The 22719-nt window shown below is 55.4% G+C and overlaps 5 protein-coding genes across 5 annotated transcripts; 3 read left to right on the forward strand and 2 right to left on the reverse strand.

Annotated features, from left to right (window-relative positions):
- Positions 1-1767: 1767 nt before the first annotated feature.
- Positions 1768-4086, forward strand: SPSK_05005 (RNA binding protein (Arp); the record flags this gene model as incomplete). The annotated part of the gene is made up of 3 exons (XM_016731762.1): positions 1768-1923; positions 2023-2161; positions 2387-4086. The coding sequence occupies 3 exons, from the start codon at positions 1768-1770 to the stop codon at positions 4084-4086; spliced, it is 1995 nt and encodes a 664-aa protein (XP_016583815.1).
- A 1851-nt stretch (positions 4087-5937) lies between these two features.
- SPSK_04796 (uncharacterized protein) lies at positions 5938-11554 on the reverse strand (the record flags this gene model as incomplete). The annotated part of the gene is made up of 3 exons (XM_016731561.1): positions 5938-7182; positions 7259-10783; positions 10916-11554. The coding sequence occupies 3 exons, from the start codon at positions 11552-11554 to the stop codon at positions 5938-5940; spliced, it is 5409 nt and encodes a 1802-aa protein (XP_016583816.1).
- Positions 11555-13248: 1694 nt separating this feature from the next.
- SPSK_05010 (sphingomyelin phosphodiesterase) lies at positions 13249-15543 on the forward strand (the record flags this gene model as incomplete). The annotated part of the gene is made up of 1 exon (XM_016731765.1): positions 13249-15543. The coding sequence occupies one exon, from the start codon at positions 13249-13251 to the stop codon at positions 15541-15543; it is 2295 nt and encodes a 764-aa protein (XP_016583817.1).
- A 154-nt stretch (positions 15544-15697) lies between these two features.
- On the reverse strand, positions 15698-18032 carry SPSK_05001 (aspartyl-tRNA synthetase; the record flags this gene model as incomplete). Its single annotated transcript, XM_016731758.1, has 3 exons — positions 15698-16690; positions 16771-17799; positions 17847-18032. The coding sequence occupies 3 exons, from the start codon at positions 18030-18032 to the stop codon at positions 15698-15700; spliced, it is 2208 nt and encodes a 735-aa protein (XP_016583818.1).
- A 2358-nt stretch (positions 18033-20390) lies between these two features.
- Positions 20391-22719, forward strand: SPSK_05002 (ENTH domain protein; the record flags this gene model as incomplete). Its single annotated transcript, XM_016731759.1, has 5 exons — positions 20391-20438; positions 20513-20750; positions 20866-21059; positions 21142-21253; positions 21341-22719. 5 exons carry the CDS (start codon positions 20391-20393, stop codon positions 22717-22719), a joined length of 1971 nt encoding a protein of 656 aa, XP_016583819.1.

Raw genomic sequence — 22719 nt, forward strand, 5'->3', positions numbered from 1 at the left:
TGTCTCATGCCTACTTGACGTTGGTTGCCAGCCGTGCCTTCCTTCAAACCTGGCGCATACGGCGGCATGTGGTATTGGCCCCTTCCTGGCGGGAAACAGGATGATTATTAGCGTGGAAAGAGAGAATGTCCACAAGAAGCTCGATTGTCAGTGCTTAAAACGCATAAGACAAAACCCAGTCGATGCTTATGGCTTCGGGCAACCAGTAGCCGTGTTGGTTTCTTGTCATACCGATTCTGTTATCTGAGCTTTGCACCGATGGTTACGATGACAGCTCCATGCAAATCGTTGGACCCATCGTAAGACATAACACACACTAGAATCAGGGCAAGAACAGCCACGGCAGGCACCCGTCGCGCCTCCTTAGCCAGGTGCCAGGGACCCTTACCCCACTTCCAACGCCTGTTTCCAGGCAAGCTCCCAGGTGTCTGTCAGGGGATTTTCGGGTTAAGTACCTGTGCACCAAGACACAAACGAGAGATACAAGAGCTGGTTCCCACCCCACAGTGTGAACTGTTAAAGAGGCGAGTTGAAGACCGCAAATGGTAGAACCGCCAACAGACAGCATCGTCTACTGTACTGTCTCTGCACTACACGAGGGGTCTATCTTGATGAGTAAAGCAACAGCACTTGATAACAAACATAATAACATCAACGTGGACATCAATTGTTAACGCAAGGCTGTGATGCCTATCACGCGCTCTCCAAAGCTGTCTTGTAGTCGTGTAATGAGCGCGTTTGAACCCACCTAGGAAGACCCAGTAAAAAGTAAAAAATAGCCGTATTGTATGAATTTATTTTGGGGCCATTGAGCAAAACAGATGCAATTTCCCTATTTTTTTCGACGTATATTTTTTAACTAGTTTTTTATCACCTCTCCACGCACCACAAAACGTGCCTTCCGTACCCACGTCCAAGTTCCTTGCACTGTCCAGCCCACCGTCCACCGGCCCACTCAACTGGCCTCAGCGTCTGTTTGTTCCTTCCTCCTCAACCTCGCTGTCTCCTTTCCTGCTCTTCCGTCTTGCCTTTCCTCTGCTTCGCTCCTGCCACCTCTACTCGACTTCCCGCCTCGACCTTCCCGTGCCGAAGCAACCAGATCTCTCTTCCCCGACCTTTCCGCTTCCTCATTCCGTTTGTTTATCTCTCCTCTTCTCCTAACTCGACGGGAAGCAGAGCGTCGTCCACTCGAGAAATTCTCGGCTCAGACGACGGAAAACGACTTCTTGTCGATCGTGAATCTTCTTCAGCACTTCGCCGTCTCTTTGCTTCTGCATTGTACTTTGTCCCTCGACGGGCCTCGACCTCGACCCTCGGCTGGCTTATTACCCTTGTTTTTTTAACCTACAGCATCGTTTTCAGTTCGATTTTTACGTGGTTGACCTGGCTCTCGCGCCTTTTCGACCTTTTGACCCCTGAATAGGCTCGCTCCGGGTACGTATTGTGATCCGGTTTGTGCTTGTGCTTCGGCTTCGGCTCTCGGTTGCAGCTTCGACCTTACCATGCCCATCAACCCCCCCAACAACTGCCTCGTCTATTTCTGGGGCCTCGGATTGTGATTATTGTCCTGTGGTCCTCGCCCGCTGCATACTGCCGTGGCCATCGTCTTTGGATGCCCGTTATCTCTTCATCGCCTCTTATCAGCTTTGTTAACATTTGTCTTTGGTTTCTAGCTTGCCGATTTCGCAGTTCCTCCGGACCTCGACCCTCCCTCCCTTTTTTGTCTTAACCGACTTTCCCCTCTAAACCCGTCTTCTTCGAGATACAATGGCAAACAACCAACAAGCGTCGCCGTCGTTTGACCGCTATGTCGTCATCCATGTTGCCACGACTTGCGACGAACACGGTGTCTATGTTACCAAGGACTCTGCCGAAGTTATTGAGATTGGTTGGATCCTGCTCGACGCAAAGAGTTTGGATGAGGTACGATGATCCACTCTCGACCTGTTCTGACTTCATCCCTGCTCAATTGCTATCCAAAAAATAAGCTCTTTCAGCTAATTTGCCTTCCTCCGTCTCTAGCTTTACCGCGAAAGTGTCCTCGTCAAGCCGATAAACACGCCCATTACTCCCTTGTGCAGTGAGTCCGGATTCTCCCAATATGGATCGATTACCGACAATCCGGCAGCTGGCTCTATGTCGGTGGCGAACAGTAGGGATGGTAAGACTAGGACGGCAATTCTGGGACACATTGGGACGTATGGAAAGCATGATATAAGACAATATTGTGCTGCTTCTTCCCCACTGACCCAATGCCGTGGACTTGTACCTGCTTGTCCCTGCTGAGCATCCACCGCCAACGTGCCCGTCTGCCTCTCTGGCGAGAGGCAGACGCCTTGCCTTCCAACTCTCTTGGTAAATACCGTTGGCTAATCTTTTCTTCTAGCGAGCCTTACCACACTCACCTGGGAGCATGTTCGCAACGCCGGGAGCTTCCGTGACGCTGTTAACCGCTTCGACACATTTGCCTCTGAACACTTGACCTCGCAGAACCTCGACTTTGTTTTCGTCACGCTCGATGCCTGGGACCTGCGTGTCCAGCTGCCCCGTGAGGCTCGCGACAAGGCTGTCGTTCTGCCTCCCTACCTGCAGCACTCTCGCACCTTTGACCTTCGCCAGGAATACCAGAGATGGCAGCAGCACCACCCGGAGTCGCTGCCTTTCGGCCCTTCATCGCTAGCTAACATCTGCGCTGCCCTCGAAGTCGAAGCTGTCCAGTCCAGTGCCCCCATTAAGCACAACCTCCCCTTCCACCTGCAGGCATTGGCCCCGGCCTCGCCCCGTCGAGCCATGGAGGAGGCTGTCACTCTGGCTCGTGTCCTACGCGGCCTGATCCGCAAGTCCCAGCCGGCCCACGAGCACGCTGATGTCCTGGCTCGTCCCATGGACGCGCGTGCGGATGTCAGAGCCTTCCTATCGGAAAGGAGTAAGGTTTTGCACATGTCTGGTCTTCCCCATGACACCACGCAGTCTGAGCTGGAGAGCTGGTTTACCCAGTTTGGTGGTCGCCCCATCGCTTTTTGGACGCTCCGCACCCCTGAGCAGCACAAGCCCACCGGCACCGGCTTTGCTGTTTTTTCGTCTCACGAAGAGGCTGCCGAGAGCCTCTGCATGAATGGCCGTGCCCTCAACGAGAAGGCCATTGAGGTATCGCCGTCGTCCAGCCGCGTTCTTGACCGTGCTGCCGAGATCCTTACCCCGTTCCCCCCGAGCAAGAACCGCCCGCGTCCTGGGGACTGGACCTGCCCGTCTTGTGGCTTCTCCAACTTCCAGCGCCGCACGGCTTGCTTCCGTTGCTCCTTCCCTGCCGTTAGCGCCGGCCCGACTGGCGACATGGGCGGTGGCGGCTACTTCTACGGCCCCCAGTCGATGATACCGCCCCAGCAGCAGCACGGTAACCACCATGGTCATGGCCACGGCCACGGCCATGGTCACGGTCACGGCCACATGGGTGGTGGTGGTCACGGAGGTGGTCGTATGGGTGGTAGTGGTGTTGTTCCCTTCCGTGCAGGCGACTGGAAGTGTGGCAACGAGGCATGCGGTTACCACAACTTTGCGAAGAACGTCTGCTGCCTGCGCTGCGGAGCTAGCCGTGCGACCGCAGCCGTTGTTGCGGACTCGGGCTACCCGTCGCCCATGGACAGTGGCTCATCCTACAACATGAACCAGAATTCCATGGGTGGTAACCCCGGGCCCGGACCTTTTGCGGCGGGTGGTGGGCCCTTCGCGTCTGGTGGCGGTGCTGGTGGCGGCGGCTATGGACAACAGTTTGGTGGCCCCCCAAGTACCTACGCGCTTCCGTCGGGTCTCGGTGGTAGCAATGCTGCACCGTATCCGCCTCTGAACACACACTTCGGCCCCGTCTCGAGCTCTCACTCCGCCGGTCCCTTTGATAGCCGTGCTGCTGAGGCTGCGTTCCAGTCTGCGACTAACGGTCCCGCATCTGCTGGCCCATCCAACAACTTCTACTCGCAGAACGACCCTTTCGCCTTCCTGTCGTCTGGTATGGGCGGACTGTCAGTTAACAACTCAGTCGAGAACCGCCAGAATGGTTCCGGTGCGCCCCCTAACAAGTCACCTGCTTGAGCGATCATTCTCAAAAGGGACGTTATCAGCACACTTGTATTGCGCAATTGATTTTCTTCACTTCTTCTCCCTTGTTCTCTTTTTTCGCCTTTATATTTTTTGATTGCCAGGACATAAAAAGGACGTTTGGATGTTGGGACCGGGCCTGGTAAGAAGTGTTTATCTTTGACTTTTTATTTTTGTGCGACACACCCGGTGGTCTCGGGCTTTGTTATTCTTCGCAAGGGTTTGTGTTGCATTAGCCTTGGCAATCTCTGGCATGCTTGGGGAGCAAAAAAAGGAACTGGCAGGAAGGCAAAATTGAGCGGGCGATCGATCTTTATTAACAACAAGGGCCATATAAAAGGGGAAAGGTTGAGCGAACTGCGATTGGACCGGTGTCGGTGATTCTTCTTTTCTTTTTATGGACTGTTTTATTCCATGTTGGATTTCGGTATTGTTGCATCGTCTCGTCCGTTGTATGCGGCCATTTTATTTTGATGTGTTTCTTCTTCTTTACCACATGTTGGTCCCAGGGCCTAGATCGTCTTTGTGCTTCTTTTGTGCAGCTTTACCTCTTTCCGTCCTTTCATTCTTCCCTTTGATCATTGCTCTTCCGTTACACCATTCTTGTCTGTCTTTACAGGTTGTTTATATTTTCATTTGCTACCACTTTGCAACTGTTTTTGCCTGGTTTTGCTTGAGCCTTCTGCTTTTCTTTGACTTTGTGCGCTCGCAACAATTGGGAAAGGATCGGAGTGACAGCGGGCGAACAACAGGGGAACTCATTTCTCGGGAAGAACAAGAGAAGGGATTTTCGGACCAAAACAAAAGACAGTGAGGAGAACAAAACTGCACTGCATCGGACCAAGGATTTTGTTTTACATCCAGCGAACGGTTTAGGAAGCAGGCGCTGGAGGCTGCGGTTGACTAAGATAAGTCGACGACATGGAGATGGACATGGATCTGGGATAGGTACACAAAAAAAGGGAAAAGGCCTGCGGAATGGCGCGTCATGTGCGGTTGTTTGGCTTTTATTATTTTTCGTTTCACCTTTTGTTTCGTCTTCTTTCACTTCTCTTCTGGCTTTGGGCTTCGGTGTGAGCGTGGCGTGGAGTCCTTTTTGTCATTTTTAATTCTTGCATCGAGGAAACCGACTCTCTTTATATGGTCTCTGCCTTTCTGATTTTCACCGGTGATACGTAATGACGTGGGAGATGTCAAAGGCGTAATTCTATACGGTAAGGCACATCGTGCGCTATATACCACGTTTTGTATGGCACCGGGCTAAGAAAGGAACTGATACATGGGACCAGATACATGGACGACAAAACTTGGTTGGCGGCTTGATTATGAGAAATTCTTTAGATTATCATGAAACAAACTGAAAGGTGTACATTCTTAGTACACTATATAAGCAATGGAAGGCCCTATGCCAGAGGCTCCGCATGGTGACGGTACAGTATTTTTGACGTTGACTCAAGGTCAGTACATGAAAAGTCTTGGAGTATAAAAGTTAAAAAAAAATAAGGAGATAATACAGAGAATCGAAGCAGGTCGCGTTGGGTCCCTCTCCCAAACGACAACTGTGAGAGACAAAGAAAGACATGGAAAGCTACGAAGAAAAAAAAGACAAAAGAGAAAAGAAAAAGTTAGAAAAAGAAACCATGGCCGTGAAATGATAGAAATCTCTAGATTGTAAACACACGTAGTTGGGTAACAAAAACAAGAACATAAGTCGCTGACGGAAAGTTAAGACATCGAAGAAGGGGCAGCGATGAAGGCCCCAAACAGAGAGCCAAGAAAACAAGACTCAAAGATTAAAGACGAAAGAAATCCACACGTCTCGTGCGGTTTGTCGTCAAACACAACTCAGTCTCGCAGATGGCCCCAACGGCCACCACCTTGGTTGGAGTTGAGGTATGTCATGCCAGGCAACGGAGGACCGCCACCTGTGCCGCCGTTGCCGCCGCTTCCCCCGTTGCCACCCGACAACATGCCGCCATAAACGGACGGATCGAAGTTGGCCGACACTGGGCTGTTGCCGCGACTGACTGAAGCCCTCGCCGACATGACAAACCCTGCACCAACTGCCGGCGCACCAGCAATGTTCGGGATGGGCGTGGCACTGGCGCTGCTGCTGCCGCCACCGTTGGCACCAACACCGACACTGCTGCCGCGGCCCACGGTACGTGGGCTTATAACGCTCAGCCGAGGGCTACGGGGAACGCTCTGTTGGCGCGTCTCACGGCGGCTGTTCTTCAGAACGCGTAGTTCCTCGCGGGCCCACTCGAGCTCGCGCTCGCGCTCACCGAGCATGGTGACGGCTTCGGCCCACTGCTGACGGGCCGCTTCAGATTCGTTGCGGTTCTGTGCCTCATGGATTTTGACTAGGTTGTCGCTGGCACGGTGTTCGAGTTCCTTTATCCGGGCGTTGAGGTTGCGGTTCTCGGCACTCAAGTCGGCGGCTGCGTTGGAAGCGTCCTGATAAGCACGGCGTGCGTGGGATAGATCGTTGTCGGCATTGGACGACTTGCGCTCGAGCATCGTGACCTTGTCTTGGGCTTCCTTGAGCGCAACGCGGGCAGCGCCTAGCTCAGCCACATCGACCTGGCTGGAGCCAGCAAGAAGGGCGTTTGCCTCAGAAAGGCGGTTCTCGAGCGCCGTCGTCTCGGTGCGCAGCTCGGCCAGTGACGCCGTGCGAGCTTCCAGCTTTTCCTTGACTGCGTCGGCTTCCTTAATGGCCTTATCTCGCTCAGCCTCAAAGATACCGCGATCCTTGACGGATTCAATCAGCTTCTTCTGACAATTGATGATAGTGGAGGTGTTGCTCTTGACCAGACGGTCCAGCGTGCGTACACGCTCCGTCAACGTCGCCTCAAGGCCCTCTTTATCTTCCAATTGAGACTCCAAGAGCGTGACCTTCGCAGCCAGTGCTTCGAGCTGAGCTAGCGATATCTGAACGGTTGAACCACTGTCGGCGGCCGTCACATCAAGGCGGCCCAGGGCATATTTGATGATATCGTTGAACTGTACCGGTACTTCGCGAACAATGGGATTCGTGGTATCAGTCAGACGCACTCGCTTCGGTATGTCGCTGACCTGATCGTCATCGTCCTGTTTTAAGTGTCAGTTGTGCCTTGGACTCTATAGTAACCTTTTTTATATCCACAAATAGGCTTGTACAACTTACCAATTGCCGTTTCCGTGATGTGAAGAGGCCACCGTCAATGGTCTCTTCTTGCGTAAATGTGGGCTGTGATGCGGCACCCGAGGAATGCATATAAATATCAAACACCTCCTCGGGGAGCGGTGTCGGGCCCCAGGCTAGAACATCAGAGGGTTCCGCGATCATCTTGGCGAATGCTGTGGCTGCCTCGTGGGGTTTTGGCGGGTTGATGTCGTATGGGTTATCTCTGAGATGGGACAGGCACTCAATCGTGCACAGGAGAAGGGCGTTTTTGCGCTCCATGTCATCAACCGAGTTACGTTCGAGACGGAGGTCGACGTGCTCCAGCGACAAGGCGCTGACTAGAAGCATGACAATAGGTTTTGGCAGCTGGCGGCGGGCGCCTTTGTCATAGTTCTGCGCAACATCATTTTCTGTCGTCGCCGTTGAGCCGTCCAGGAAGTAGCCAAGAAGGCCAGATGTCCGTGCCGTGTGATCGAAGCCAATGACAATGTCAAAGTCACTAGGCCGGAGGAAATCGTCGTCGTTGGTTCTGGTCGCGCCTATGGCCTCGCGCATCTCGGCCGTGTCGGCTAGCAAGACACTGAGCGAACCACTTCGACGGCGTCGTCTCTCCTGCTGTACAGAGTCGCCTGATTCAGTCGAGGCCTTGCCTGGGCTGAGGGGGCGGGGATGAGTGTGGCTGCCAGCTTGGAAGCGTTCCACTGAGATGCCGGCAGTGCTGACGATGGCCTCGACGTAGTCCATGGCGACACCCTTGCGCACGAGGATTAGTACGTCCTTTTCGAGCGTCGAGATGGCTTCGAGAAACTCGTAGACAAAGGAGTACTTGCTGTTCGTGTCGACGGCGTGTTTCATCATGGCCTCTTTGGACATAGGTGGGAGGCTGTCGTAGAATGTCGGTAGATCAGAAAAGTCCATCAGCTTGCGCAGCAGTTCATCAACGCGGGCAACTGCCTCGGCACTTGGAACCTCGTACACATCGCGGGAAAAGACTTCACTAAAGTCCTTGATGGCCTTCTGGTTCTCTTTCTCGATAACGAGATCGGCGTAGTACTGGCGCGTGTTGGCAGCAAAAGGGAGTGTCACAACGTAGCTAGAGGTGGTGAAGTTGGGGCCTGACAAGGATGGGAGATCATCTTCATTGCCCTCCATGGACAGAGGACTGGACGGTTCTTCGGCCTCATTCTTCTTGGCCTCATCGTCTTCTCCAGCGTCATCACCATCGCTGGCATTTACAGCCTCTTCGTTCCCGTCGAAATCGTCAACATCAGTATTGCCCGTATTGCCGCTGCCTTCGATACCTACCAAAGGGTACTTAGGTTCGGGCTCAGGCGACAGCTCGAGGCCAGAAGCCGCCATAGGGTCAGCATCAATAAAGGAGAGGTCACCGGGTGCAATCGTAACGGAGTGGATATCAGGTGCGTTGCTAATGGCGGTGGGAGAGATTAGAAGCGGCGGCGAAGTATCAATGGTGCCAGGGGCGTCAAGCGCAGCGTCTGCTCTGGTTGCCAGAAGAGGATCCTTGTGTGGTTGATCCAGCACCGTACCTGTCGATACAGTCGCTAATGGAGCTGAAGCAGGCAAGACATTACTTGAGCTGCTGGCGATGCTCTCTTCTTGGGAGGCCTGCTGATGCGGCTGCCGCTCCTGCTGCTGGGAGGAGGCGGCCGCCATTTCCTCTTCGAGACGACGGATCTCAGCAAGGACAAGCGGGTCATCCTCGTCGGTCAAACTACTGTCGACCATAGCATCGTCGTTGGCCGTTGAATCAAACTGAGACTGCAATGCCCGCCGGAGTTTGTCGACAGCCGACATGGGCTGCCGGGGCGATTCGTCCATGATCGCTTCTGGGGCTCTGTAGATTTGCTGGGAGGGATTGTTGGGGCGGGAGTTGGAGAGATCGGCCGGGTTATCAAACACAAGATCGTGGCCTTGGTTGTTGTAGGGAGGCGGCACAATCTGCGCCGACGAGAGAAGTGGGATAGACAATGAGGAGCTGCCAGTTGTCTGCGAAGTGTTGCGGGCAGCGCTTAGGACCGTACCAGCAACGCGGATCGGCCGTGTCGAGTCGTGAATGACAGACACAGTAGAAAAGTTGTTGCTGCCGGCTGCGGAGGAGGAAAGGGGGGTTGTTGTGCCGCTTGGAATTTGCTGTCCGGTCGGTCGGCCCGGCTGTTGGCTTTCCTGGGTAAGAAGGCAAAAATCGGGCTCGGGCTGCGTCAGGAAATTAAGAGACGCGCTTCCAGTGCCACTGGCAGTGGACTTATCAGCACTGGCTTCAACAGGTGCAGAGGGCTCTTCTTCAGATGCCAAGTCGGCAGATGACCGAAACAGCTGGTTGTCCTGGGACGGGGTAGGGAGAGGAGGCGGAACAACCTGTGCTTCACCACTGGCAGTGCTGTCGGTATTTGGGGCCGGCTGCTGTGAGAGGACTGAGGGGGTAAAAGATGGAGATTGTGAAGTTGCAGCCTGTTGGAGTGACTCCTGCGAAGCCTGGTACACTTTCGGTGTTAGAACCTCGTCGGGGATGGGGCTGCTGTCCTCGAACTGGTCGACGAATAGTGGCAGCTCGTCGTCTGAACCAATGACGGTGCGAAGGGTGCCGCTTTCTTCAGCCTGGGAGTCAGGGATCGTGTGTCCAGAGGGTAGCTGCAGGCAATCTTCTTCAAAATCAGCCTCGTCCGGCGAGTTGGACTTCTGCGAGGAATGGTAGACCGAAGAGGAGAGCTGCTCACTGGCGGGTGACAAACTGGGGAGGTCGTCTGACGAGAACTGGAAAGCAACGGCAGACTGCGGCTGCAACCACCCGTTCCTCTGCAGGGCGAGACGGGAGATCTGGGAAAGGTGGGATTGCTGTGACAGGCGGACGTACTCCTTGGGGTCAAAGTCTGGACGCGTGGTAATATCGACCAAGTGGACAGTAGCTGCAGTGCGGAGGACGGTATCTGGGTCAAGGCCGTCCAGGTTGCGAGGCTCCTCGTTGTGATCAACGCTCTGTTCGCGAGTGGCAGGAGGTGAAGAAAGCACACTCTGGCCCTGGTTCTGATCGTTGCCGTTCAAGTTGGGCTCGACAGCACGGCTTGTGTCCGGTCGAATGCCCCGTACAAGGCGTCTCTTGCGCGGCGGTGGGGCGGCGTCCTCGCCCGCGTTTTTATTCTCAGAAGGAGAGACAGGACGCTTGCGCTGCAGCCTCCTGCCGGTGCTCTTTTCGGGAACCTCGCTGACACCGTTACCAGACGGTGGCGTGAGAGCCTGAGACTCCTGGGACGTGAGAACGCTGCTTGTGTTGGCGTACGAGCTCTGAGAGGAGATTTCGGCCGGGACAGACTTTGCAGGCGAAGACTTGGGCTTGCTAGCCTTGGGTGCATGCGTTGCCGTAGACTTGGACTTGGACTTGGACTTGGGCTTAGGCTTAGGCTTGGGTTTGGTCTTGAGCGTAGACTGGCCGGCAGTTTGGATGTTGCGTGCCTTTTTGACCTGTTTCCAGTCGCGGACAGCCTCGCTGTTGGCGTCGCGTGCAGGAATCTAGAAAGTTAGCCGACGGCCCAGACTCCAAAAAAAAAAGACAAAAGTAAATAAGAATAAAAACATAAAAACATAAATGCATAGAAACATAGAACATAAAACTTCGCCAGTCGCAATCCAGACACAACATACCCAAGACTTCTCGTACGACTTGCCGGTGACAGCGTCGTTGCACCAGTCAATCAAATAATAACGGACGCCGCGTTCAAGCTTCTCATCAACAATGTCCTTGATGGCATACCACTCGCCGTCTTGGCTTTCTGTACCCTCGACGTTGTCGGTAGCAGGCGACGGCGTGGTTTCCTTTGCAGGCTTGGTAGTCTTGGTAGGCTTTGTGGGTTTTGTGGGCTTTGTTGGCTTTCCCGGCTTCTGCTTGTTGTTTTTGGTAGATTTGGGCAGATTCGTGCTGAGAGAGAGCTGGGTCGAAGGCCCCACGATACTGCTCGAAGAGACGGTGGTATGGGAAGACGGACTTTGCGCGAGCTCGGGCATTGATGTCTGGGCTTCGCGGTGTGCCGTGGTGCGCGTTCGGCGTGTGGTCGAGGACGAGGAGGGCAGCAATGCTGAAATCTTGTTTCGCTTTTGGGTGTTTTTCAAAACAGCTGAACGAAGTGGCGTTGACTTGGACCCCGCGCGCGCCGTTTTTGAGCGTCCCCGGATTGGATCCCTACCTTTCTGAAGCGAAACAGAGAGGGCTGGCGAGGCAGAGGCTGCGAGGGGTGGAGGGGTTGCTGGGAATGGCTGAGACGCCGACGGCGATGTGTCGTCCATCGGAGCGTCCCAAGCGCGATGCGCGTAGCAAAGATTAGTGGACGGATTTGAGAGGTGTGCTAGATGTCTCCACGTGAACCGTCACGTGTGGCGCTATTGCGAATAGTGAACCAAGGGTAGCTGTGGAACGTCGACGAGCTGTCGGCGTACTTTTTCGCGACTTGGAAGTGCACAGGAGCGTTGGTTGAGGTTGGAGAAAAGAAAAAAGAGTTCAGAGAGAATGTTTCGCAGAAATTAAAGACCAGAATGAAAGCAAGGGATCCGAACAGGCTGCCAGGTTCTTTCTCTCTTTCGTCGGCGTAGAGTGCCAATTACAATGGCAGTTGGTCTGTCCCAATTAGGAAACTACGCACTTGAAGCACAGTTTGGAGCTCTTCATGCTATTCATGTGCCATCATTCACTGTGCCAAAAAGTCGCAAAAAGTCTCCACAGTTGTGTAACGGAGAGGCCTTGCTTTGGCCTGGCTGAGTGTCATTCACCGTCTACGGTGATCATTGATGGCACGAGAAAACTCCAACATACGCCGTATTGCGAGGCCATGTGCAATCTCTATCGTGCCTGCTCTATTGTGATGCAGATTCGATACCCGGCAGAGTCGTTCCTGCCAGTATGTGCTCACTTACTTGTAGAAAGAGTAGAGAGAGCTAGTCTACTGTCGTGAATGCTCAATGCACCTTCCTGTTCGCAGAGACCCGTTTGTAGGAGAGGAGGCAAGAGCTGCAGTCAATAGATCTGTACGGCAACTACAATTCACGACATACAGAAAGAGCAATGGAGTAGTCACGCCTCCCCACATTCAGCAGGCTGTTCAGCAGGCAGCATCGACCGTGAATCTGCTACTGGGAACCTCTCGATCGTTTTTCAGCCTTCTCTCAGATTCTGTTTACATTTCCAGCAAGCTGCCCCAACCTGCCAAGACCAATCGTTAAACGGCCCTAGCCACTATACATGCACGACTTGTCATCATTCGACACCTTTAAGCGATTGATGGAGTATTCGGTAAACTTCAGAACAACATCGAGACCTTCAAAAAAAACTCAAAGGTCAATTACAATGATCGAAAGCGGGAGCTCGATGCTGATAAATGATATAAGCTGCCACCAACACGAACTATCACAGCTCGCTCCCGCCGCTAATGCTCATATCCCGTCAGCCGGGCGAAGCTCTGCTGGGGTCTGAATGAGACCTCGCCCGGCTGCTGGGAACGGCTGACCTATGAACTTATAGGGCATAAGCACGTTCCACCGATGACTTTCCAAGACACCGACGCAAGCTCGCTTCGTATCCCATAGTGTGATAACGCGGCTTTCACGCTGCTATCGCGCCCCGTCTCCGCTGGGGTCGCTTGCGCACATGGAACTTGCCGATCCTCTCATCGCTGGCCCTGCAACAGCTTCTGTTTCCTTTGAGGGATCGGTGAGTAGTTCCAAGAGCGTCGATCTCGACGACATCGCGCGTTGTTCTCGAGCACGTTTTCTCCGTGCTGCACTCCCAGCCTCCCCATTTGTCCATTTGTCCGCTGTCAATTCTCGCATCTCACTGCAGCTCGCCCGCGGCACCTCCTCTCCGCTTTGAACGTCTTCTTGCGGCCCGTCCTCAAAGTGGCATGGCACTCGACTCTTCCCCTCACTGCCTCCACATACTACATGCTATATAACGCCTGCTTCCCGCCGCGAGACGGCTGATGCGCCCCATGAGGCCCAGAGACGCAGCCCACGGTGCCCTGACGACATCCGCCTTTGCTGTCCTGGTGCTTGTGTCTGTCTCCCTGCTACTCGTCTTGCTCTTGAACATGAAGTCCTCAACCGCTTTGGCCGTGGCCGCAGCCACAGCTGGGCATGTCGCTGCTGGTGCCACCGGTACCTCGTCCACCGCGACGCTGCCATCGGCACAGCCCGCTACACACATCCCGGGCATCTCGGCCTATGTCGTGCCTGCGGCCTTTCCGACAACGGCTTTTGCTAGCTACTATGTCAAGCCCGGCCCGACCAACGAGCCCCAGCCTGTGCTGAGCGACCCGGCTTTGAAGGAGACCTTTCCGCTCAACCTGACGAGCCCGTTCAGCATTCCAGACACGAACGACGATCCCATCTATTACCCGCAGCCGCTGGCCAACCTGAGCGATGCAAGTGCTTCTGCCGTCATCCGGGCCGCCACGGCCGAGATCAAAGACATTCTCTCGGCCAACCGGTCATTCCCCAACAACTGCTCGCGCTGTGTCGCTGCTTTGGCCGTCGGCCAGATGGCTGCCCGTCTGGCGCCCTCTGCTCTACCTGCCGCCATGGTTGCGCTGTGTGAAGCAACGGGGTTTGCGTCCAACGAAACTTGTGCCACCAACTACGCCCCTGGGACGTTTGGTGCTGCGTGGACGCAGATTCTCGCGGCGGCCGATGTGACGGGACTTGATGGCCAGTACATTTGTGCATCGCTCAGCACACAATTCTGCCCCAGCCCCGGCGTGCAGTCTGTCAAGGCCGTCTTTCCCAAGCCGCGACCACCCCATGCAAAAACCGTGCCAGCACGGAGTGGCCAGCGTGTCAAGGTTCTGCACATTTCCGATCTGCATCTGGACCCGCGCTATCTCGTCGGCAGCGAAGCCAATTGTACCTCCGGCCTCTGCTGCCGGCCGCCCGATCTCGCGGCTGGCCGCACGGCTACCGCCAGCTCTGCCGGTCCAGCCTCTACCCCAGAGATATCCGTGCCAGCGCCACTCTTCGGCTACTTCCGCTGCGACTCGCCGTACTTTTTGGCACTTGCCGCCCTGCAGGCGATTGCCCCTCTGACCGGCACATCGGCTGAGGATCCTCTGGCCTTTACACTCTACACGGGCGATCTGGTCGCCCACGACCCCATCAACCAGCTCTCCGAGTCCTATGTCGAGTACGTCGAGGCCTCGCTTTGGCAGCTCTTCAAGGAGTACATTGGCGGGCCCATCTACTGCGCCCTGGGCAACCACGACACGGCCCCGGACAACCTCGATGCGCCGCAGGGCATCGACGACAAGGGACCGCTGGGTCGCCAGTTCTCGTGGAACTACGACCACGTCTCCAGTCTGTGGAAGCACTATGGCTGGATCGACGGCGCCGCCGCGGCCGAGGCCGCCCTGCACTACGGCGCCTACTCAGTCGTCGACCGCCTCGGTGTGCGGATCATCACCATCAATACCGACATGTACTACAAGAGCAACTACTATGCATTCTTGCACGCCGCCAACCCGGACTTCTCGGGCATCTTTTCGTTCCTGATCCGCGAGCTGCAGCGTGCTGAAGACGAGGGCCAGCGCGTCTTTGTCGTGGGCCACGTGCTCAGTGGTTGGGACGGCTCCAACGCGCTGCCAAACGGTGCCGATCTCTTTTACCAGATTATTGATCGCTACTCGCCGCACGTCGTTGCTAATGTCTTTTTCGGCCACACCCACGAGGACCAGGCCTTTGTTTACTACCGCAACAATGCCACCCGCCAGACAGCCGAGGATGCCGTTGCCAATGCCTGGGTCGGGCCGTCCATCACACCGCTGACCAATCTCAACTCGGGCTTCCGCATGTACGAGATCGATACGGGCTCCTGGGAGGTGATGGACGCGTACACGTTCTATGCCGATGTCGACACTTTCGAAGCACTTAATGTGACGGCGCCGTCTAATTCGAGCGCCGACTCTGCCAGCGGCAGTGAGGGCCCCGTCTTCCGCTTTGAGTACTCAACTCGTGCGGCATACGGCCCTGCCGTGCAATGGCCAGATGATGCACCGCTCAACGCTACCTTCTGGCACCGCGTTACTGAGGCCATCGAGGCCGACAAGTCGCACCGCCTCGTCAGTCAGATGAACCTGTACCAAAGCAAGAGCAGCGTGCGCACGCCCAACTGCACGAACGACGCCTGCTCCGCCGCCAAGGTGTGCTACATGCGCAGCGGTAACGCGGCACTGGGCCGTGCCTGCCCGCAAGGATTTAGCAGCGTCCAGAGCCCATTCACGGGCAAGAATTTTTAGTGTTTTTTGAGGGCCCGGGGGGAATATACAACTGGCGTTTATTAGAAAGCGCTCTAGTGTCTACAGTGTCTCTTATCTTATAGTTTTTTGTTTTGGGGGGTTATACAATAGAACAGGGTATTTCTTATTACGTCTTCATCTGCGCCTTCGCCGTCTATGTCTTTGTTTCATCGCCCTGGCTGACCTTGGCCGACCGAAGAGCAAGGTGGTATGTTTCCAACTGTTGAGGCGTCAACCGCCCGGGGCTCTTTACAGACTGGTCCTCACCCTTCATGCTCTTGGGGAAGACAATCACATCACGGACAGACCCGGTCCCGCTTAGGACTGCCACCAATCGGTCAAAGCCCAGCGCAAACCCGGCGTGTGGTGGGCACCCGGCCCGCAGCGCGTCCAGCAGGTGCCCGAATTGCGCCACACCTGCGTCATCCATCTTCAAAATGTCCCGCATGACGGCCTCCTGCACTGCTGCTACGTGGATGCGCCGGCTGCCACCGCCCAGCTCAACACCGTTAACCACCAGATCGTAGTGGTCGGCCTTGGCGCGCAGCGGATCGGTTGTCAACAGCTCAAAGTCGTGCTCAGTCAGGGGCGCCGTGAACGGGTGGTGCGTCGCCGAGAACCCAGCATGCCCGCCCTGGCCAGGGTCTGTCGTGTCGGCGTCGGTCGGCGTGAACATGGGGAAGCCGACCACCCACAAGAACCGGAACGTGTCATCAAACGGCAGCAATTCCTCTTCGACGGCCGCGCGGTACGCCTCCAGCCGCAGCAGGCCCAGTGCCGTCGAGCCGCCGCTGAAGAATGGCGCCCGCGTCCGAGCCTGTAGCAGCAGCACGTCGCCGTCTTCAAGGTCGGACAGTTTGGCCAGCTCCGGGTGCAGGTCTGTGTCGGTCAGTGCGTCAAATGCCTCGTGGCCCAGCGGTGCGAGACCGCACAGGGGCTTGCTCGAGTCGTAGACCATAACGGCCGGCATACCGTCAGGGTTCTTGCTGATCGCTGGTGGCAGCGCATCAAACAACCGCTGCACAAACTTGCGACTTTCTGACGGACTGCCGTCCAGCCGCAACCGCCAAGCGTCAACAATAGGGTCTTCAAGTGATGTGATCATGCTTGTGAAGTTGGAAGGGAGGATGTGGTCCAGGCGGTGGATCTACAACGACAAAGTGCGTTAGCAAAAATAAAAAAATGTTAAACCTGGAGCCTGTCACAAGCATATCAGTGGTTCTTTACCTCGCCTGGGATGCGCAAATCGGGCTTGTCAGATCCATACTTGGCCATGGCCTCGTCGTACGCCATCCGCTGGAAGGGCTCATCCGGAAGCACAGCATACGGACGTGTTGACGGCGTTCCTCTACCCCGGGAGAGTGCCTTGACAGGGACCGGGATGGTTTCGTTGCCGTCGCCTGTACCATTCTTCACGAGGCGGTATGTCTCGCCCAAATATGCAAACAGCTCCTTTGTATACCGCTCCACAGCCTGCATGACGTCCTCGCCCGTTGCAAACGCCATCTCCAGGTCCAGCTGCGTAAACTCGGGCTGGCGGTCCGCGCGCAAGTCCTCGTCCCGGAAGCACCGTGCAAACTGAAAGTAGCCGCCTGCAACGCCCGACGCCATCAAGATTTGCTTAAACTGCTGCGGGCTCTGTGGCAGCGCATAGGCAAAGCCACGCCGCCGCGTAGGCACAATAAACTCGCGTGCGCCTTCCGGTGTCGATTTGAAGAGCACGGGCGTCTCAAATTCACGGAACCCGGCGGACGTCAGCTGGCGCCGTGACCAACCGGCGACGTCGCTGCGGAACGCCAGGCGCCGCTGCAACGCTTCGGAGAAGCGCATCTGCAAGTGGCGCGCCGTGGCGGGGAACTGTACGCCCTTGGACACGATGATGTCGCGGGGGAACGCATTGAGCACCTGGATGCCTGCAAGGCGCACGAGCGCGTTTCGTGCTTCGGCTTGTCCTTCACTAGACACCTCTTCGACCTGGCCCGTCACAGACACGGGACTATGCGCATTGGCCGCCTTGAGTTGAAGGTGCAGTTCGTGCTCGGGACTGCCTTCCACCTCCCATGCCGAGCGTACCTGCACCGGCCGTGGTCGGCCTGGATGAACAACGTCGACGAACGCTGCCTTGGTCGAGATGTCACGACGCTTCCCAAGAAAACCATGCACCGTGACAGTGGCTCCTACACGGAGGTTGTCTGCAGGCGACTCGGGTGCAAAGTGGACTGTCGTGTATATTAGTCCGGATCCAGCCAAGTAGATCTGTATATGTAAGTCTAGATTTGCAAAGTCATATCAAGGTCTCTTACAGCTCTGTTTGTATTCATCCCACAGTTTGGCTTTGTCTTCAGCTGTGACTTTCGATGTTTTGGAGCTTTCTTTAGAAATTCGTGCGGAGGAAACACTGAACAGCCGGCATAGGGTCGGTCTCGGTACTGCACGGATGCCACGACAGCAGAACCGGCTTCGTGAGGCCGCCAGTGTCTGTACGCCATGGCGTGAAACGGCTGCTGTGCTCATGGCCACTGTCATTGGGTGGTGGTTGTCTATGCTATAAGCACATAGCGATATAATAATAATAAAAAGGAAATATCTAAGCAACGGCAATCTACCGCGAGTCAGGATCGCTGTCGTCGAGGACGTGTGGTTCCTGAAAACGCTGGAGCTCAACGCAGTTGATGACGATACAGTGCGATGAGATACATCAGGCTGATGTGCACTGTAAAGAAGTCTTCCCGGACCAATAACCGCCCGCGCCGAGGACCCACATGACACTAGCGCGCCGTCAAAAAAATATATAACAAAAAAGCTCGGGAGAAGCTTTGAGGTTCTCTTTTCCCTTCTTTTTCTTCATCCTTCCAATTCAAGTAAATGTGAGTAGCACCTTTCGATGCCACAACACCCACCGCGCCGTCCACCGTTACTAACAACGACAGATGATGAAAGCCAGCGTGTATTCCTAGATGATGCTTTCCACCCTCCGCCTCTGGTAACTCTCCTTCTTTTCGGGAGGCTCAAGTGGTTGCCTGTACGTGGAGGGACTGGAAATCGTGAAATAAGCGTTCGGCACACCGACCTTGTATTAACGGACGCGATGACGGCACTCTGACCAACACTTGAAAGAAGGAGGCAACCTTTGCTAACGCTATTTTGGGATGGACACGCAAAGGGAAGCCACAACATAAGGGATGCCGAAATGGAGAGAGGGAGAGACAGGACGGCGAGACAGGACGGCGAGACACAAGTCGTTTCCCATGTCACCCTGTGCCCGCTGTCTTGCTTTCTCGCGTCGCTTCCGGGTGTCCTCTGCATGCCCTGTCATTTCTTGTCGTGCTCTTGTTGTCGGTTTCCATCTGTTTTGCTTAACTTTGCGTCACATTCCGCAGGGACCCGGACCCGCAACAGCTTCTGTCTAAAGTTGGGCAGGATTCTGCTATTGGTGCAGCTGTTATCTTTTGTGTCCTCCCTCATCCTCTCAACATTTATGTATTGTTTGTTTGTCTTCCCGTGTTTTGATCATTATTGTCGTTTTCATAGCTACCCTCCTAGGCCAGCCGGATAGAAAAATATATCTTGCTAAACATACTTGCCATAAGTGGGAATCGACGTGCCTGGCCTGACCAATCAGGGGTGTATCGCCCTCGCGTGGCCGCTGGAGAATTGGTATGGTAAGAATCCCCCACTGTCCCAGTGCAATGGCTGCCCGACGTCAGCACCTTCCATGGCAGCTAATTGGCGGTTTAATACGTCGTAAAACGCAGACCGCCGTAACCACAACACAGCGCCGTTAGCGTCTTCTCTTGCCCATTCTGGCGCATCTCCGCGTAATCCTCTTGGCTGTGCCTTCCTGTGCCTCGCTCGCCCTGTCTGTTGTTCCTTCCCATTAGAATCCCAACTTTGTAGCCTATTTATCCTGAATACTTGCACTATCGTCGGCTTCATTCACGCCAAATATTGTACCTCATATACTTTGCACGTTTGTAGCGCCGTTCTCTCTGGCCGCGCGCAGCCTCACCGCCTGCCGTTCCCACCATTCCCCAGAGCGTCTGTTCTATCTCTTTAGGCCAGTTCGCAGCCCTGCAGGAGCTAATTCCCGCCGCCGCCGAGCATTCCACCTCTCTCCACCCAGCCTCTTGCTTTTCGCTCTCCTTTCCTCGTCGGTTTCCCATTGACTTGATTCCACCCCCTTTCCTGGTTGTTTTGTCCCGGTATCGTTATTTATTCCCCCTCTGCCATGGCGTTGGTACCAATTGTCGCAACAGTCGCCTAAACACCCAGCTACGTCGTCCCTGTCCCACTCCTATTTCCCTCGTCTGCCACGAAACGGGTACACAAAGAAAGCAACCCGTCGAACTCGTTGAATCCCTTAACGCCCCTCGATCTCCTCTTTAAAAACTGCGGCTCCTTGCTACTCGCGCACGTCCTCTGTCTCTCCCCTCGCCCGCCATCCGACTTCCTGGCGGCCTGTCCGCCCGCCGTGCTCAAACGGTTCAGTCTACATACGACGTACACCGCGGTCTTTTCTTTACTCGCCCTTGATCGCCCCGCCCTTGGTAGCCTTTGACAGCTGTCTGACAGTTTTCGACCAAGAGCGGCTTATGCGCCTGCGGCATCCCCGTGTCGTGCCCTGCCCTATTCATATCTGCGGCCCTGGTTGTCGATCATCGATTTTTACGTCGCCGGTTTCTAGCAACCCTCCAGTTTTCGGCCTCAAGACGTAACCAGGTCGTTGGATTCTAGCCTGTTCGTGCATCGGTTTTCTTCATAGTGTCACAGACTTTATAGCACCCTCTGCGCCGGCGCCCACCAGAACGCCGCCTTCAGTTGGCAGCTGTTGCAGCTCCCCGACCACCATGGCGAGCTCCTTTGAGAAGTCCGTCAAGGGCGCGACCAAGGTCAAGGTATGTATGCAGTCTTTTGACGCTGTCCGTCTTGCCTTCGTTCTCTGCTGACGGCCCTATTTCTCCACCTCCAGCTTGCGCCGCCGAAAACAAAGTACATCGAGCACATCCTCATCGCCACACATGCAGACGAAGCTGGCGTCGGCGAGGTCTTCCGCGCCCTGCAGTACCGCCTCCACGACTCCACATGGACGACCGTTTTCAAGAGTTTGATTACCGTCCACCTCATGGTCCGTGAGGGCGCCCACGACGCCACGCTTTCCTATCTCGCCAAGCACCGGAATATTTTGGCCCCAATTTCGATTAATGATGGTATGTGGCAAGACAGGAAGGATGCATGGCGTCCAGATGTATCGTGCTTTGTTTGTGACGAAAGAGTAAATGTTGGATGGCGGGCTTGGAGTATATCGCTGACTTTCCTCTACAGCACAGACACAAGGCCGGAACATCAGGCACTACGCAACCTACCTGAACGAACGAGCACGAGCGTACCGAGACACAAATTGCGACTGGGTGCGAGTTAAAGAGACACGCCTGGAGAAGCTCACGGTGGACAAGGGCTTGTTGCGTGAGACCGAGGCTGTGCAGAACCAGCTCACGGCCCTTTTGAAATGCAGCGACGTGAGTCTTTTCGTGCACGTCGTGGTGGAACCATCCGACTTGGGTAGTCTGTGTTCTGAGTGCTAACATCTTGGACAACCAGATTATCGACGGCGACCAGCTAAACGAGATCACCATCTTTGTCTTCCGCCTTTTGGTCCGGGACCTGTTGGCCCTGTTCCAGGTTCTCAACCAGGCCATGATCAATATCTTGGGTAAGCCATATACCATGAGACGCAAGCAGGGCCACGCAGCATCGGTGACATGGGTAACATAGTCGGTACTAACACACCCTCGTACAGGTCACTTCTTTGAGATGTCCAAGGTCGACGCCGACCGGGCAATGCAGGTGTACCGAACCTTTACGCGGCAAACCGACCACGTTGTGCAGTTCCTCAGCATCGCCCGCCAACATGAGCACCAGACCCGGGTTGAGGTGCCCAAGCTCAAGCACGCGCCCGTCAACCTGGGCCGCCAGCTAGAGGAGTACCTCAGCGACCCCGACTTTGAGGTCCACCGCAGACAGTACCTAGCCGAGCTCGATGCGAAAAAGTCCAAGGGCAGCTCAAGCAGCTCAACATCCAAGCCGCTGGGCGGCGACAAGAGCAGCTCCACAAACCGCAGCAACACAACAGCGGCCAAGCCGTCGTCCTCAACAGCAACGAAGTCGGCGGAGACCACAAACGGTTCCAGTAACAACAATCTCATTGACTTTTTCGATACCCTTGAGCAGCAAGTCCCGGCGCAAGCACAGCCTGCACCACAGCAACAACAGCCGCAGCAAACGGTGCAAACCGGCATGACGCCATGGGGCCACGTGGCGAACAATGGCGTCTTCCCTGACCAGCAACAGCAGCACGTCGGCATGTTCCAGCAGCAACCGAACGGCTTCGGTGCACAGCCGACCGGCTTCCAGTCTACCAACCCGTTCCAAATGCAGTCTACTGGTGCAGCTTTCAACCTGCCGCAACAGCAGGCCCCGCAGCAAATGCAGCCTGCTTTCACAGGCATGGGTTTCGGTGGGTTTACGCCACAGCAACAGCAGCAACCACAGCAACAGGGTTTCCAGCCAACGGCTCTCGGATCGATTCCACAGAACTCAACTGCGTCATTCCAGCAGCAGCAGCAGCCAGCAACCCCTTCGACCCTGGGACCACAGCAGGTCGGCAGGGCGGCTGGCCAGCAAGCCACGAACCCGTTCAGACAATCCATGATGCCCACGGGTGGTGTACAAAACATGGGCTCCACCTTCAGCAACGGCAGCACCCCGAGCCCGCTTGTCGCCCAACAAACATCGACAAACCCCTTCGCCCGCAACTCGCCACAAACGGCACTGCCGTTCGGAACGCCAAACTCAGCTACCGGGACCGGCTCTCCAGCTGCGCTGGTACCGATGAAGACGGGCACAAACCCGTTCGCCAAAGACTATGGCATGCCTCAGCAGGAACAGCAACTGCGGCCACACACAGCAGGTGGTCTCAGCAACAATACACCTTCGATGGGCGCTGCCCCGCTCATACCACAGCAGACAGGCAGCACAAACCCCTTCCGGCAGTCTACCTTTATTAACCAGAACACAGGCATGGGCTGGCAGCACAACCAGAATACAGGTGGCCTGCTAGTCCAGCTCGAGACGGTGCCTGTCTTCCCACGCCCAGGACAGCAGAACCAATGGCAATAG

Source organism: Sporothrix schenckii (assembly GCF_000961545.1).
Source record: "Sporothrix schenckii 1099-18 chromosome Unknown Cont49, whole genome shotgun sequence".
Classification (NCBI taxonomy): Eukaryota; Fungi; Ascomycota; class Sordariomycetes; order Ophiostomatales; family Ophiostomataceae; genus Sporothrix; species Sporothrix schenckii.